Source organism: Acinonyx jubatus, chromosome C1 (assembly GCF_027475565.1).
Source record: "Acinonyx jubatus isolate Ajub_Pintada_27869175 chromosome C1, VMU_Ajub_asm_v1.0, whole genome shotgun sequence".
Lineage (NCBI taxonomy): Eukaryota > Metazoa > Chordata > Mammalia > Carnivora > Felidae > Acinonyx > Acinonyx jubatus.
The window spans coordinates 126485236-126501606 of NC_069381.1; the positions used below are offsets into that span (position 1 = coordinate 126485236).

The 16371-nt window shown below is 38.0% G+C and overlaps 1 protein-coding gene across 10 annotated transcripts in view; it reads left to right on the plus strand.

Annotated features, from left to right (window-relative positions):
• The window catches only part of THSD7B (thrombospondin type 1 domain containing 7B), a 1235876-nt gene that overhangs the window by 745049 nt on the left and 474456 nt on the right, over window positions 1–16371 (plus strand). For all 10 annotated transcript variants that reach the window (XM_053214974.1, XM_053214976.1, XM_053214972.1 and 7 more), the window contains one exon: window positions 15522–15677. In XM_053214974.1, the coding sequence (XP_053070949.1) occupies window positions 15522–15677 (156 nt within the window). The remainder of the gene's footprint in view (window positions 1–15521; window positions 15678–16371) is intronic.

Here is a 16371-nt window from a genome sequence, read left to right on the forward strand (position 1 = left end):
TGACTGTGGCCTCAGCAGTCGGCTGGGGGCAGACATCAGGTCTGACTGCGGCCCCGCCCACCAACGCTAGTTATACAAGACAGCACAGTGGAAGTGCCCTGCAGGTCCTCACCACTCCAGGGACTATTCAAAATGACAAAACGGAAGAATTTCCCTCAAAAGAATCTCCAGGAAATAACAACAGGTAACGAACTGGTGAAAAAGGATTTAGACAATGTAACAGAAAGTGAATTTAGAATAATAGTCATAAAATTAATCGCTGGGCTTGAAAACAGTATAGAAGACAGCAGAGAATTTATTGCTACAGAGATTGAGGGACTAAGGAACAGCCAGGAGGAGCTAAAAAATGCTATTGAACGAGCTGCAAAATAAAATGGAGATGACCACAGCTCAGAATGAAGAGGCAGAGGAGAGAATAGGTGAACTAGAAGATAAAATTATGGAAAAAGAAGAAGCTGAGAAAAAGAGAGATAAAAAAAATCCAGAAGTATGAGGGGAAAATTAGAGAACTAAGTGATGCACTAAAGAGAAATAATCTACGCATAATTGGTATTCCAGAGGAGGAAGAGAGAGGGAAAGGTGCTGAAGGTGTACTTGAAGAAATAATAGCTGAAAACTTCCCTGATCTAGGGAAGGAAAAAGGCATTGAAATCCAAGAGGCACAGAGAACTCCCTTCAGACGTTTAAAGCAGATATAATACCTATTCTTCTCAAGCTATTCCAAAAAATAGAAAGGGAAGGAAAACTTCCAGACTCATTCTATGAAGCCAGTATTACTTTGATTCCTAAACCAGACAGAGACCCATTAAAAAAAGAGAACTACAGGCCAATATCCCTGATGAACATGGATTCAAAAATTCTCAATAAGATACTAGCAAATCGAATTCAACAGCATACAAAAAGAATGATTCACCATGATCAAGTGGGATTCATTCCTGGGATGCAGGGCTGGTTCAACATTTGCAAATCAATCAACGTGATACATCACATTAATAAAAGAAAAGATAAGAACCGTATTACTCTGTCAATCGATGCAGAAAAAGCATTTGACAAAATTCAGCAAACTTTCTTAATCAAAACCCTCGAGAAAGTCGGGATAGAAGGAACATACTTAAACATCATAAAAGCCATTTATGAAAAGCCCACAGCTAACATCATCCTCAATGAGGAAAAACTGAGAGCTTTCCCCCTGAGATCAGGAACACGACAGGGATGTCCACTCTCACCGCTGTTGTTTAACATAGTGTTGGAAGTTCTAGCATCAGTAATCAGACAACAAAAGGAAATCAAAGGCATCAAAATTGGCAAAGATGAAGTCAAGCTTTCACTTTTTGCAGATGATATGATATTTTACATGGAAAATCCGATAGACTCCACCAAAAGTCTGCTAGAACTGATACATGAATTCAACAAAGTTGCAGGATTCAAAATCAATGTACAGAAATCGGTTGCATTCTTATACACTAACAATGAAGCAACAGAAAGACAAGTAAAGAAACTGATCCCATTCACAATTGCACCAAGAAGCATAGAATACATAGGAATAAATCTAACCAAAGATGTAAAAGATCTGTATGCTGAAAACTATAGAAAGCTTATGAAGGAAATTGAAGAAGATATAAAGAAATGGAAAAACATTCCGTGCTCATCGATTGGAAGAATAAATATTGTCAAAATGTCAATACTACCCAAAGCTATCTACACATTCAATGCAATCGCAATCAAAATTGCACCAGCATTCTTCTCGAAACTAGAACAAGCAATCCTAAAATTCATATGGAACCACAAAAGGCCCTGAATAGCCAAAGTAATTTTGAAGAAGAAGACCAAAGCAGGAGGCATCACAATCCCAGACTTTAGCCTCTACTACAAAGCTGTCATCATCAAGACAGCATGGTATTGGCACAAAAACAGACACATAGACCAATGGAATAGAATAGAAACCCCAGAACTAGACCCACAAACGTATGGCCAACTCATCTTTGACAAAGCAGGAAAGAACATCCAGTGGAAAAAAGACAGTCTCTTTAACAAATGGTGCTGGGAGAACTGGACAGCAATATGCAGAAGATTGAAACTAGACCACTTTCTCACACCATTCACAAAAATAAACTCAAAATGGATAAAGGACCTGAATGTGAGACAGGAAATCATCAAAACCCTAGAGGAGAAAGCAGGAAAAGTCCTCTCTGACCTCAGCCGTAGCAATCTCTTACTTGACACATCCCCAAAGGCAAGGGAATTAAAAGCAAAAATGAACTACTGGGACCTTATGAAGATAAAAAGCTTCTGCACAGCAAAGGAAACAACCAACAAAACTAAAAGGCAACCAACGGAATGGGAAAAGATATTTGCAAATGACATATAATGACATATCGGACAAAGGGCTAGTATCCAAAATCTATAAAGATCTCACCAAACTCCACACCTGAAAAACAAATAACCCAGTGAAGAAATGGGCAGAAAACATGCATAGACACTTCTCTAAAGAAGACATCCAGATGGCCAACAGGCACATGAAAAGATGCTCAACGTTGCTCCTCATCAGGGAAATACAAATCAAAACCACACTCAGACATCACCTCACGCCAGTCAGAGTGGCCAAAATGAACAAATCAGGAGACTATAGATGCTGGCGAGGATGTGGAGAAATGGGAACCCTCTTGCACTGTTGGCAGGAATGCAAATTGGTGCAGCCACTCTGGAAAACAGTGTGGAGGTTCCTCAAAAAATTAAAAATAGACCTACCCTATGACCCAGCAATATCACTGCTAGGAATTTACCCAAGGGATACAGGAGTACTGATGCATAGGGGCACTTGTACCCCAATGTTTATAGCAGCACTCTCAACAATAGCCAAATTATGGAAAGAGCCTAAATGTCCATCAACTGATGAATGGATAAAGAAATTGTGGTTTATATACACAATGGAGTACTACATGGCAATGAGAAAGAATGAAATATGGCCCTTTGTAGCAATGTGGATGGAACTGGAGAGTGTTATGCTAAGTGAAATAAGCCATACAGAGAAAGACAGATACCATATGGTTTCACTCTTATGTGGATCCTGAGAAACTTAATAGAAACCCATGGGGGAGGGGGAGAAAAAAAAAAGAGGTTAGAGTGGGAGAGAGCGAAAGCATAAGAGACTCTTAAAAACTGAGAACAAACTGAGGGTTGATGGGGGGTGGGAGGGAGGGGAGGGTGGGTGATGGTTATTGAGGAGGGCACCTTTTGGGATGAGCGCTGGGTGTCGTATGGAAACCAATTTGACAATAAATTTCATATATTGGGGGAAAAAAAGAAGTAAGTAATCCAGCTCTAATGGGGTTTTTGCTCACCTAACTGAGAAGGGGAATACCCATTTCCTGGAGAAGAACATCATCTCCATAATAAAATATGCCTTGAATGAATGTAAAGTATAAATGTGAATGGGATATGATAAGGTTAATGAAGGATTGATTGATTGATTGATTGATTCAGCTAGAGGCAGCATAAATGAGTAAACTAAATATTAGGACAGAAGATTCTAGATTGATACTTCCACTAACTATCTGTTGGTCTTGGATAAGTCACATATCCACTTTGGTCCTTGATTTGCTCATTTATATAAACAGGACATTGTATAAGATATCATTAAGAATCTCTTCCATTCCAAGATTCCAGGAAGGAGCATATGTTTGAAAGGAAGAGATTTTCTAAGTAGGCTAGTATTTTCTTTAGGATCTGACTCTTTGAGACATAAAATTCCTTAGACCATGAGTGTCAACTCAGGAAAAAAAATGAGAAGTCTCTTCTCTAAAAATGTAGCAACATATATATGCGTATATATATGTATATATATATATATATATATATATATACACACACACACACACATGTGTATATATACATGCATATATATGTATATATATACACACGTGTATATATACATGCATATATATGTATATATATACATATACATATGATCATTACAAATATAAAATTAAGAAAATAATTCTAGATGAAAGGTGTCTTATATAATTAATTGACAATCAATATTAAGTCAAGAGGACAAAATTGGTTACTTCTAGTACTAGAAGATGTGGTCTTATCTTTTGTCTCAGGACAAGTAATATGTCAGAGAGTGGAAATGGTGGTGTTGTGAGTGTGTGTCCTGTTTGGATTCTGTTGAGTTAGATTGGAAGCAAGATGATTTTGGGTAGGTAGTGCTGGTCTTCAGATGAGGTACTTCCAGATTCTCTGTAATCTCCCATGGAGAGAGCTACTGAAGGCTCCCTGAATTTTGTGCTATGTTCACTACTTTAAGGGTTTTGAGCTACCAAAGGTCTGAAAATTTTCTGAACAACCCCTACTATTCTTTCAGTGTTCCCCTCCTCCCAAATAATAGTCATAACAAACATGTCTTACCTTTAGGCTTCATTTAGGTTGAACCACACAGTGTTTGTTAGAGCACCTGAATTAACAAAATGTAAATACTAAAAAAAATTTGATTGCTGCATGTAACCACATCTCTTTTTATGTGGTAAAAAAATCTATATTATTTTGAAAAATCTGTATGATTTTGAAAATAGGTAATAACCCTTTAAGAGTCAATGTTTAGTTGAATTTAGGAACCTATGAATACATCCATGCTGCTTTTTAAAAAAAAATTTGTTTAAGTTTATTTATATTTGAGAGAGACAGAGACAGCATGAGTGGGAGAGGGTCAGAGAGAGAGGAGACAGAGAATCCCAAGCAGGCTCTATGCTGCCAGTGTAGAGCCCGACTCAGGGTTCAAGCCCATGAAACTGCGAGATCACATCCTGAGCTGAAACCAAGAGTCAGATGCTTAACTGACGGAGCCACCCAGAAGCTCCATCCATGCTGCTTTTAATATAAAATCAACTAACTGCATTTTTAAATTGAATAATTATTCAGTGCTTTCTCTCTCAAATTAAGACTTCATAGAAGACAGTTATGTTTTAAAACATAAATCACTGTCTTTTGATCTCATAGCCTATGTTGCTGTGATGATGTATGGAAATGTAAAAAAATATATAAAAATATATAAAATTTTGATATAAAAATGTATAAAAAATGCAACTTAAATTTTTTTTAAATGTTTTATTTATTATTGAGAGAGACGGAGAGAAAGCAGGGGAGGGGCAGAGACAGGGAGAACAGAATCTGAAGCAGGCTTCAGGCTCTGAGCTGTCAGCACAGAGCCCAGTGCGGGGCTGGAACTCACAAACCGTGAGATCATGACCTGAGCCAAAGTCGGATGCTTAACTGACTGAGCCACCCAGGCACCCCCCAAAAATGCAACTTCTTAAGGCAGTTTTTAATAATATGATTAGTATTTAAGCAAAAAATATATAAATAAATACAATTATGCAACATATCGGCTATTTAAAATTGTCTGTATTCTCTGAATGCATCAGAAAATAGCATACCTTATTGGTTAATAGAATTATCTCTCCTTATTGCAATGAAAATATCAGCATATAGACTCCAACTTCAAGATAAACACAGGTATTTAGAAGCACTGTAGTCAAATTAAAAAGATAGACTAGCCTGGAGCCATGGAAATGTGTGATGAATCCAATAGGTTTGGATTTAGAGCCTTGAGCTGGAAGAGTCTAATATGGTGTTGAAGAGAGCAAACCAGAATCACACTGGCTGGGTTCAAGTCCTGCCTCTGCGGGTATACTGATTACTGAAGCTTGAGACTATTTATTTATTTTTTTAATTTTTTAAACATTATTATTTATTTTTGTGAGATAGAGTGTGAGCAGAGGAGGAGCAGAGAGAGATGGAGACACAGAATCTGAAGCCGGCTCCAGGCTCCAGTCTGTCAGCACAGAGCCCAACAAGGGCCTCAAACCCACAGAGGATGAGATCATGACCTGAGCTGAAATCGCACTCTCAACCAGCGTCCCCACCCAGGCGTCCCCAAAACTTGAGCATACTTTTACACATTCATTTGTCTCACCGGTAACTGAAGATGCTAGTAGTACTTACTTCAACACAACCTTTTGCTAATTAAATCAGAATACATTTGTAAATTGGTCAGCACTCAATTTAAGTTCAGTATGTGTTCTACTCCATTCATTGCCAGTGGGGGATGATACCTCCCCCAAGGGGACAAAAATTGGTTCATGGAATGTAAAAAAAATCTTACACTTTTATATAAAGCATATACATATACACAGTATATTTGTGGTGTGAAAATGCCATGGGGGAGGGAAGAGCCTTTAGGGAAAATGTGTTTACAAAAGGCTCCTTAGGAAGGATAGAATGTAACAAACGTGAGAAGCATTGGCTAGTCCTTATATTTTACAGAAACTCACATGCTAAGAAATTTACCCGATCCACATAGCAGTAGATTCTCAGTGTAATGGTTTTTTTAAAAATAATCATATTTGCCAACTGGTTTTTTTTAATGGTACTCCATAAATTATTTAGAGTACTGATTCCCCAACCTGCTAATTAAAAAGGTTTTTGAAGATATAAATTTTTACTGTACTCTCTGCTACCCCTTTACCAATTTTGACCCAGTGTTTCTGAGTTGGGACTGTGTTAGGCTCTGTTGGGTTAGGCAGGTTGAAAGCTACTAATTTACAATGTTGGCCTTGACCTAATGAAGAGCTAGCTATGTAGTATAGGACTTGTGATGCTTGAATAGGCCTGGGAGGAAGGAGCTTTCATCCAGCTTTGCAATGCAGAGGTTTTGGTTTGAAAGTTTTGTTTTGCTTCAAAAATGTATAATGCAGTTCCTCATACAAAAGAATGAACTGTTCTGCCTTTTAAAAATTATTATGCGGTGTCTCATTCGTATCACTACATAGGGACCTGGTGAATCCCACGAGCCTTCCTTTGAAGTTGAATTAACTTGTTCAGTCTAAAATGATTTGCAAATATAAAGTAGCATATGCTAACAAGGATATCAGGTACAATGAGGCCTTCAGTATCCCTTCCTTTAAAAACAGGACAGTGTGCATATTTATTTTAGAGACAAAGAGTTCATCTCCTGGCCCTCTAAAATAAGTACCACATATTTTCCCTTCTTTTTCTTTTCTTTTCTTTTCTTTTCTTTTCTTTTCTTTTCTTTTCTTTTCTTTTCTTTTCTTCTCTCTCTCTCTTTTTTTTAAGAGCTTTAAGAGCTCTTGGAGCTTTGGAGTTTGTGATATTGTTTTTAGAGATTTGTGTTGCCTCAGAGAATATGGATTTCCCCTTCTGGTTACCATTATTATAAGTTTCCATTCAGTTACATCCAGGTTGAAATACCCACCTTCTAAACCCACACAGACAAAGGTCCACCTTGCTTGCTTCTGGGGAACTAATTGGGCATCTTGTGACAGTTCTGAAGTCTGGGAGACTCAGCTCTGCTTTCTGCTGTCTCCTTCTCACCCTCCTTACCAGATCTTCCTGCTCCCTTTTCTTCCTCTGAGACTTCTGTATCTCAACTATGTTTTTTTTTTCTTTTATTTCTCAAAACATCCTCTTCTGACCAGGTTTTTGCCCAGTGGACTTAGGGCACCCTGCTGTCACCTCTGCCCTTTCTCAGTTGCTGGGTTGGATATGGTGATAAAGAGAGAGGACTATGCTAGGGATACTGTGTGTACCCAGTGGAAGGTGAGCTGGGCACACATTTGCTACTCTTCACTGGTTTCACTCTTCAGCTGCCTTAATGGTTTCTTTGGGCATCGTTTCTCTTTAAGAAATCTTGTGAACTCATTGTAATTCCTTAGGGATGGCCCTAAACCTAAGTTTTAGGATGAAAATAGTCATAGTCTAATTTCATCCCCTCCCTCAAATCTTTACCTTTCAGAATCACATGAGAAATACCTACCTAACTCCTCATCTTCCTTTAACAACACTTTCCTTTCTTGAGGTTTGTTCTTTACTATTGATATTTTTAAATTACGTTGTTGTTTTTTTTTCTATTTTATCTCACTTCAGAAATTTTGGGAAGTGGACAGAATATTCATCTGTTTATTTTCTTGATTAATTATTACTGTTACAGCAGGGGTTTTTCTATCATAATTTTTATTACAAATACAAAATCATAGTATAGTGTAGTATTAGAGAATAGGGGCTTTTAAGAACCCTGGACCTGTGTTGGTCACTTATTAGCTTTGTCATTTTGGACAAATAATTTATCCTCAGCTATGTCATCTACAGAATGGAAATGATAATGATACTTACTTCCAATGATCATGATGAATGAATGAGAAGTTGCATGTAAGTCCGTTGCACAGTGCCTACAACCAAGTAGGTTACCAGTGTGTATTAGGCTATTATTACTAACCTTAATCCATAAAATAGGCATTTATGGTCATTCCTGGGAACACTTTTCTTATTCAGCTCTTCCCATTGGTTCTATGGGAAGATGAACTCCAGGTTTCAAATCTGTGAGTATGAGGAGGACTTTTGCATGAAAACCCTTTTAAAAGCTGTACTTTCCCCATGTTGCATACTTATGCCACTGACATCCTGCGAAATTCTTCCTCTTACCTGCCTCTCTGTCTTTTTACTTTTTCTCCTTGCCTGACCACTTCCCCACCTTTCATTGATCTCCTTTCTATCCTCTCTCATCAATAATGGTATTTTTAACTTCGTACGCTGTGAAAGATGCCATTTAGGTCAGCTTTTGCTCCTTCCACTCTTTCTATACCTTACTTTTAGGTGTGAGCTAAAAGGCTGAAAAACAATTAGAAAGAAATTCTCAGAAGAGGAATAGAGAGAATATATGATAATACAAATATATGAATATCAGGCCAAAGGCCTGATATTATGTAGTTATTTGATATTGATTCTGATTACTTTCCGAAATTGTACAGCTACCTCATTTATTTTGCCTTCATTTGTATTCTGAATCTTGTTTTCCATCTTCACCTATAGTGTTTTTACTCTGTAGCATTAAGGAAATCACTAGGCATTTTCTGAGTGGCTTTATGAAATGAATGAAATTTGGAAAACTCTCTGATATGTGGTCACATTTCATGTAATTATTTCTAATTGCTGGAATTATTTTTAGATATTAAATTCACAGTACATACACATGCATCTTCCTGCCAAATTGTATTGCACAGAAGTTTGCCAAGAGAGTCACAATATGGCTAAAATTAAGCTTTATTAGGTATAATAGGATGAGATGTGATTTAATTCTTTAAGCTGCCTATAAGTGCTAGAAGACAGATTGCTTTTATTCCATCCACTAAGTTAAAAGAATGATCCATTATTTTGCAAATCCCAGTAGCAAAAGGCAATTGAAATAATACATGAAGCTTCTTGAAGGAAAATAGCTTTCTGGTTAAAATTGTAATATTATTTATCTTTCCCCTTCAACCATTTGACTCCTTCAGTCTGTAGAAGAGGCCTATTTATTTTAGCAGTAAGGTGGATTGAATTTCTGCCAAGTCAGTATACTCCCTAAATGAATATGTCAGAGGCAATATTGTTTCTCAAAAATCATTTAGAAAGCAGCATTTTTACATAAGTAGGCTCTTTCATTAGTTTTGAATTAAATCTTAGCAATTGCTGTTTCTATTATGGTTGTTCTTGGAGAGCCCATGGAATGAGGGGAGTCTGAGCTTTAAGTGAAAATTCCCTTTGGGGTTTACAGTGCCTGCATTTGATTTGGAAAATTGAAATGAATATGACTTTTTTGTCTAGCTTCTTCCTGAAGGCTTATGTCATTCTAGAAATCAAGTATCTTACGTAAAATCAACTGTAGATGGAATAAATTGTTTGCAGGAGGACTTTGCTATCCCTAAGATAAAAAGCAGCAGAACAGTCCAGGTTTCAAGAGTTCCGAGGAAGTAGCAAGCATCACCTCTAGTTTCTTTTCATCTCCACCTCCTTGAAAATAGTAGGAAAAAAAAAAAAAACAGTATCTTGTGACTAATTCCTTGACCATCTTTAAGACACTTCTTTCTGTGAAGAAAGAAAGGTGAGCTCCATTATGCCATGGCAGAATTACCTCAAACACCTTCTGAATTTTCAAAGACTGACTTTATTTTTCATCCAGTAATAGATATATTAAAAAAACAAGAAAATGCCACTGGATCCTGTGATAGCTCTTTTTACTTTAAGCAAATAGAACTCATTTTTGCAAATTAAAGGGTACTAGGTTATTAGTTATAATTAATTAAATATTATTTTGCAATTTCAGTTCAGTCTCTTCTTGAGGAATTAAGAAGTGTTGATATTTAGATCTTACAAAATGGTCATCAATAGGGGTGGGGGATAATATACTCGTATTGAATCTTTGCCAACTTATTTCCGTGCTAATTCAAATTAGTTCAGATTAGAGCTTGATTTAGTTTCAAAAAATAAAATGTGAAGGTACCCATTTTTCTTTACAATGGCAGTCATATGCTAATGTCACAACAGGCATTTTTCTTCTTAATTACAAATCGTTTTGATTGAATTTGTATGCTCATCTGAAATCACCTTGTCATTAAGAAAATCATGAACTTTGTACATTTCCAGAATTAAGAACAGTTCTGTGTGTGTTTATTTTTAAAAATTAAACATATCAGCTACCCAGCTTATTTTCCCTCTTATTAATTAGCATTCTGTTCATGGAACAATTCATTATTTAAGATAACTTTGCAATCATTAGTAGCAGACTTTCAAATTTCTCTTAGGTCAATTTAGTAATTTCTTATTGCAAAGGAAAAATGCCAGGTTAGGCACCAAAATATTCAAAGTATTAATGACTGTTACATATGTACAATCACTTATAATATTGTAATAGCACTTGGAAAGCTACCACTATGTAGCAATCTCAATTTCTGAGTTGAAAATTATTTTGGCTCTTTAATACTTTGTGATCATGAGAAGTCTTTATAGGGACTAACTTTGCTGCCTACAAAACCTAAATAGACTGTAAGATCTTGGGTAATTGCTTATCTAGTCAGGCAGTTGGTCAACACAGCAATGAATGGCAGAAGGCATCAAGGTGACATGGTCTAAAAGGCATCTGGTACAAGAGAGACAAGTACAGACCTGAACTGATTAGAGCAGGGATTCATTGCATCTGAAAAGACAGAATTGGTAAAGAGAAGTAAAGTTGTTTCAGTCAGTATATCCAGAGAAAGGATTTCACATGGGTGGAAAGACCACAATTCTTGCTACAGACATCATGGCTGGAGTTTGGCCAAGTAAAGTGCATAAGCCATCCAAATTCAGGTGGCCCATCTTACTTTCACATCCTACCCACCTCCCAAGATTATTTTATTACAATGTGAATAGCCACAAATAAAAGAAGTAAACAATATTTTGAAGTGGACCAAAGTTTGGTCTCACTACCTCTTGCTTGGTGGGGGAGGAATGGACAAGGATTTGGAGGAGTTTAAAAATAGTGATGAAGTAAAAAAAAAAATAGTGATGAAGTAGGAGAAGGTTTTGGATTTTATTTAAAAGGTTATAGTGAGCCTGCAGACTTCATGGAAATCTTGGATCTGTTGTGTCACTGACTGCCTCCATTGTAGTCACTGTGATTCATAAACAAAATATCCTTAGTACAAGCAACCTTGTGTGTCCTGTCTGATGTCTCCATTCCATGGAAGGAAATCCAACAGGGACAGGTAGAGGTGAGTCAACCATCTGAGACAAGGCTCAAGTTCTGCTCTGCCTGAATTTGCTAACTACATAATGTCTTTGGTAAAGACTACTTAATGTCTCAGTTTTTTGGTAAAATTGATGAATTAAACTATATTAGCTCTAAAGCTTTCTTCTAGGTCTAAATAGTCAATAGGTATAGAAATATTCTCTGTTTGCTGTTCTTAGGGAGAAAACTACCTAAGTGGTCTGAAAAGTGGTAAGTGCTTTGTGACTTGCTTCTGATTTATTTCCAGAACAAATGTTGCCCAGAGGGTCTGAGATACAGATAGGTTGGCCCAAGTACATTGATTCAATGCTCAGATGAAGCATCTTAGACATGTTGCCTGGGACTGGGATAATTTATCTGTATGGATTAAGATCTACTGTCTGTCAAAACAGTAGGTGCTAAAAAGGCACGAGTGTTCTGACAAATGGCCTCATTTCCACCCCTGGGCCTCATAATTTTGTCACTTAATAGTCTCCAGGGAACCCCACTCCCTCCAGCTCCTCTCTTGCATACTATGTCCCTCCCTGCTTCCAAATCTTAGGCATACCCTTATCGCTAATATCCAGCAGTCAACTGATTGACAGTTAAGTATTTATCAAAGGGGACCTGGGGTGACTTAACCCCATACCTTCCAAACATTCTTAAAGCTCTCCAAAAACATGTCAGATAAACATAATGATCTATAAAAACAATGTCTTTGACATAGGACAAATTCCCAGTCTCTTTCCAGTTGTACTGCCAATATGAAAGCTTACTTATTACACAGACATTCAGGAGCTTCTAATGATATTAGTGAAGGTCTCCTCTGGGCGTAGGTGCTGCAGTGGTAGATTGATTAGTTTCAGCTGCAGGGCTCAACCTCAAAAAAGTTGTAGCAGCACATATCTCCTGGGTCTTGGAGCTGAGAAGTTGGGGTATCTTCTAAGCATTGATCACCAGACACCTAAAGTCTGTTTGGTGTTGTAGTAAGACAAAGGAAAAGAGAAGTAGCAGTAATAGCTTTCTAGTCTTGTTGTTGGGTCTCATGGATTCATGTATGATTAGTATTAACTCACACAGAAATATGAGTTCCATGGGGACAGAGACCTTGTCTGTTTTACTCACTATTCTGGTTTCAGCACCTAATACAGTGTTGACACATCGTAGGTACTTATCAGTGTACGTTGAATATCCTATGATGAGGCCACATAGTGCAGTGATTAAGAGCTCAGACTCTGGAGCCAGGCTGCCTGAGATCCCCATCTCAGCTCTGCAACTGACTGATTAAGATTGTGGGCAAGTGAGTAAACATTTCTGTGTTGCAGATTCTCCATTTAAAAAAAAAATAATGTTTATTTATTTTTGGAGAGAGACAGAGTGTGAGTCGGGGAGAGGCAGAGAGGGAGACACAAAATCCAAAGCAGGCTCCAGACTCTGAGCTGCCAGCACAGAGCCCAAAGTGAGGCTCGAATCCATGAACCATGAGATCATGACCTGAGCCAAAGTTGGATGCTTAACCGACTGAGTCACCCAGGCGCCCCTGGATTCTCCATTTTTAAACTTGAAATAGTAATAATATATATCTCAAAGTTATGCAGGTTAAATGAATTGATGTTTGTAACCAGTGCCTGGCATGCACTGTAAATGTGTGTTAAATAACTAGATTAATTAGTTTATAGCCCCACTTCCTTTACCATCACTGCTTAGGTTTTTTTGGGGGGGAGAGTAACATTTGAGTTTGTGAGAACATATGATAACAAGCACAGGCCCAGACCCAAAGGCATTTCTGTCTTAAGACCTCTGGGTGTGCAGCTTTCCATTCCTGCAACGCTCTGAAGCATCACTTTCCATCAATTTCGCTAATGTGCTACTTGACTTATGCTTCTTGATTGAGAGCTCCTTGAAAGCAGACACCATCCAAGAGGGTATGATTTAAAGTGGGTACTGATGGTTTTAGAATGAATGCATGATGTAGTCAGTGAATGGCAATCTTGTGTGTTTTCTATTGCTCACCCCTGGGAAAGGAATCACAGACCCCTTACCCAACTTAAAGGGGTGGTGGTGGTGGTGGTGGTTGGCCTTCTTTTCTCTCTCTTTCTCTCTCTTTTTCATTTTATTGAAGTATATTGAGATTCTTCTTTATCCACAATGCACCAGTGTCATAGGTACGTTCTATTCCTGGTCACTCTAACCTTCCATCTCACTGTCATTCTGGCCAACCGAATCTCTGTTTGATCACCACCTCTGCTCAGCCTTCCCAGTAACATAGCGATTGACCCCAGTTTTGTTCTCTCTTCCTATCCTCACCTCCTCCACATGGCTTGTGATCTTTGACATTTACATTGGCCATGTTGCTTTGCCCTTGTCTTTTATTTTAAGTCAGGTCACATCCTTTTGGTAAAATATACAAGACTTAGTCAGAAACAAAGCATTCTTATTTTTGTTCACGAACTTGTTTTTCCTGTTCACCTTCATAAGCACCTGAAGCTGCCCCATTGTTCGTTGGAAACACATCTTTCCCCACAGGAACTTCTAGAAAACACACAACTTCTAGAAAACACTATTTTAAATTTTGCTGTTGTTTTCATTTATGTTCAAGTTTCTGCTGGTCCAAGATGTGATTTCTTGCTGTCTTTACCACATTGAATTCACATCCATGTAAAGAGTGAAGAAGCAAAGTAGATAGTGTGATTTACCACCCAGCCCTGTCACACCCGTCTTTGTCTTTGAAGCACTTTTAATCTGCTTAACCGGAGGACATGACATATGGGAAATATTTAGACAGTAGTACAAGTCATTTCATAAGATAAAACTGTCTGAACTTAAACCATTTGTTCACAAACTCTGAATTGCTCCAAAACCACCTTAGTGTGAGATCACTCTGTCCAAGCCTCGTTGTGCATTTGGCTATTCTTTTATTGTGTCATTTGTATCCTAACTACTATCAGGAGCTCATCTTTTTCATTTTCTGTGTATTTTCATGGTGCCCAGAATGGATCTGCATGGAAAAGTCACTTGGTGAATGCCACTCAGGGCCAGATGGTCACTGCATCCTGAAGTGACCCAGTTCTGGGCACACTCTGGGTGCAGGTGCACAAAGAAGGGCTGGAAGCCTCCTGGTTTGGCATCTACCCATGGCTTCTCAGACATTCTTTGTGCTTCTGGATAGCCTCACTAATGAAACTGACTTTGAGGGGCTAATTCTGCAGCCACAGATCCTGATTTTTCTTCTTTTCGAAGAACCATTTTTCTGCTATGTCTTTGAGAGCTCCACCCCTCAGGGGAGTAGATTAGTTATGCTAAACACGCCACCTCAGAGGTTTGATTTTGATTTGTTTGCAGAAACTCAGTCATTTCTATAGTGGAGATAGACTCATCTTGAAACTTCACAAAGCCATTTAATTTGTTTAAATCATAACTCTAGATAATTTGTATCTATATTTCCAGTCCTCTCTTGAATTCCCAGGGAATACTCTGTGAAGCAGGAAACTCAGTGAATACCCTTTGTGCTATATATATCTTTTTACCTTTTTTCACCCAAAATGCTAATGGCATAGAGCTAAGCAACAAGTATGGGAGAGTGTTTATGTTTTGTTTCTATATACTATTGAACCATGTGGGCAAGGTAGGCACACAAATAAAGACATTAGTAATTCTAGAATGTGGGTGCCCAGGTGACTCAGTCGGATAGGTGCCTGACTCTTGATATCAGCTCAGGTCATGACTTCATGGTTTGTGAGTTCAAGTCCATCATCAGACTGCACTGACCATGCAGAGTCTGCTTGGGATTCTCTCTCTCCTTCTTTCTCTGCCCCTCCCCTGCTCGCTCGCTCTCTCTCTCTCTCTCTCTCTCTCTCTCTCAAAGTAAATAGATGAACTTAAGATAATGATAATAATTTTAGAATGTGACACAGATCATTATTTTTTTTCTGTTTTTTAGTCTCTAGACCTGTGAAAAAGGCATTATGTCTGGGACCTGCCCCTCCAGCCTCTCAGCTCTGCAATATCCCCTGCTCTACCAACTGTATAGTATCTTCCTGGTCTGCCTGGGGCCTGTGCATCCATGAAAACTGCCACGATCCTCAGGGGAGAAAAGGTGAGTGTCTTGTTTGTGTGTGCTTCATTTACTTCCTTTGTACACACAATTCATTTACTTCCAATGTACACACAATTATTCTGGTAGCTAAGTAGCCGATTAAGCCTGCTTAAGACAATATTTGTTTGTAAAATGCAGATAACTAGAGCAAGCCTGACAGCATTCAGTTATTAGGGAGGCCGTCGGGGAGATTTCTATGGAGCAAGAATCTGACCTTTATTGACCTTCCTGTTAGGCTCCTAGCTGTGAAATGACTATCACTCAAATAGGATCTAACAATGTTTTGTATGTGTAATGGTTATACTGAAGAAATTAGACATGATTTCTGTAACCACATCAGGAAACAACTGTTGTGCATATCTATTTATTTTCAGATTTCCACATGCTGACTTTGATGTTCTATTTCAGATTTTCACGAGGGGCATTTATGCATGTTGTTTGCTTTTTGATGTCCTTGGGCTTAAAGTGAAATCTTCAAACTTTATGGGTGTATTTAATTTTGTAGGTCTCTGTAGTCTTGTTTCCTTTACTTTGCTGTTATATACACATCTTCATCTTCCAAAGTTCATTTTTAGTGATGCCTTGACTTTTCTTTCATTAACCCTTCAGTTTGTATTGATATTATAGCCCCTAAATAGCAATAAAAAGGAAATACTTCTTTTTCTGAGAAAAAAAAATGAGCTCCCAAAATTTA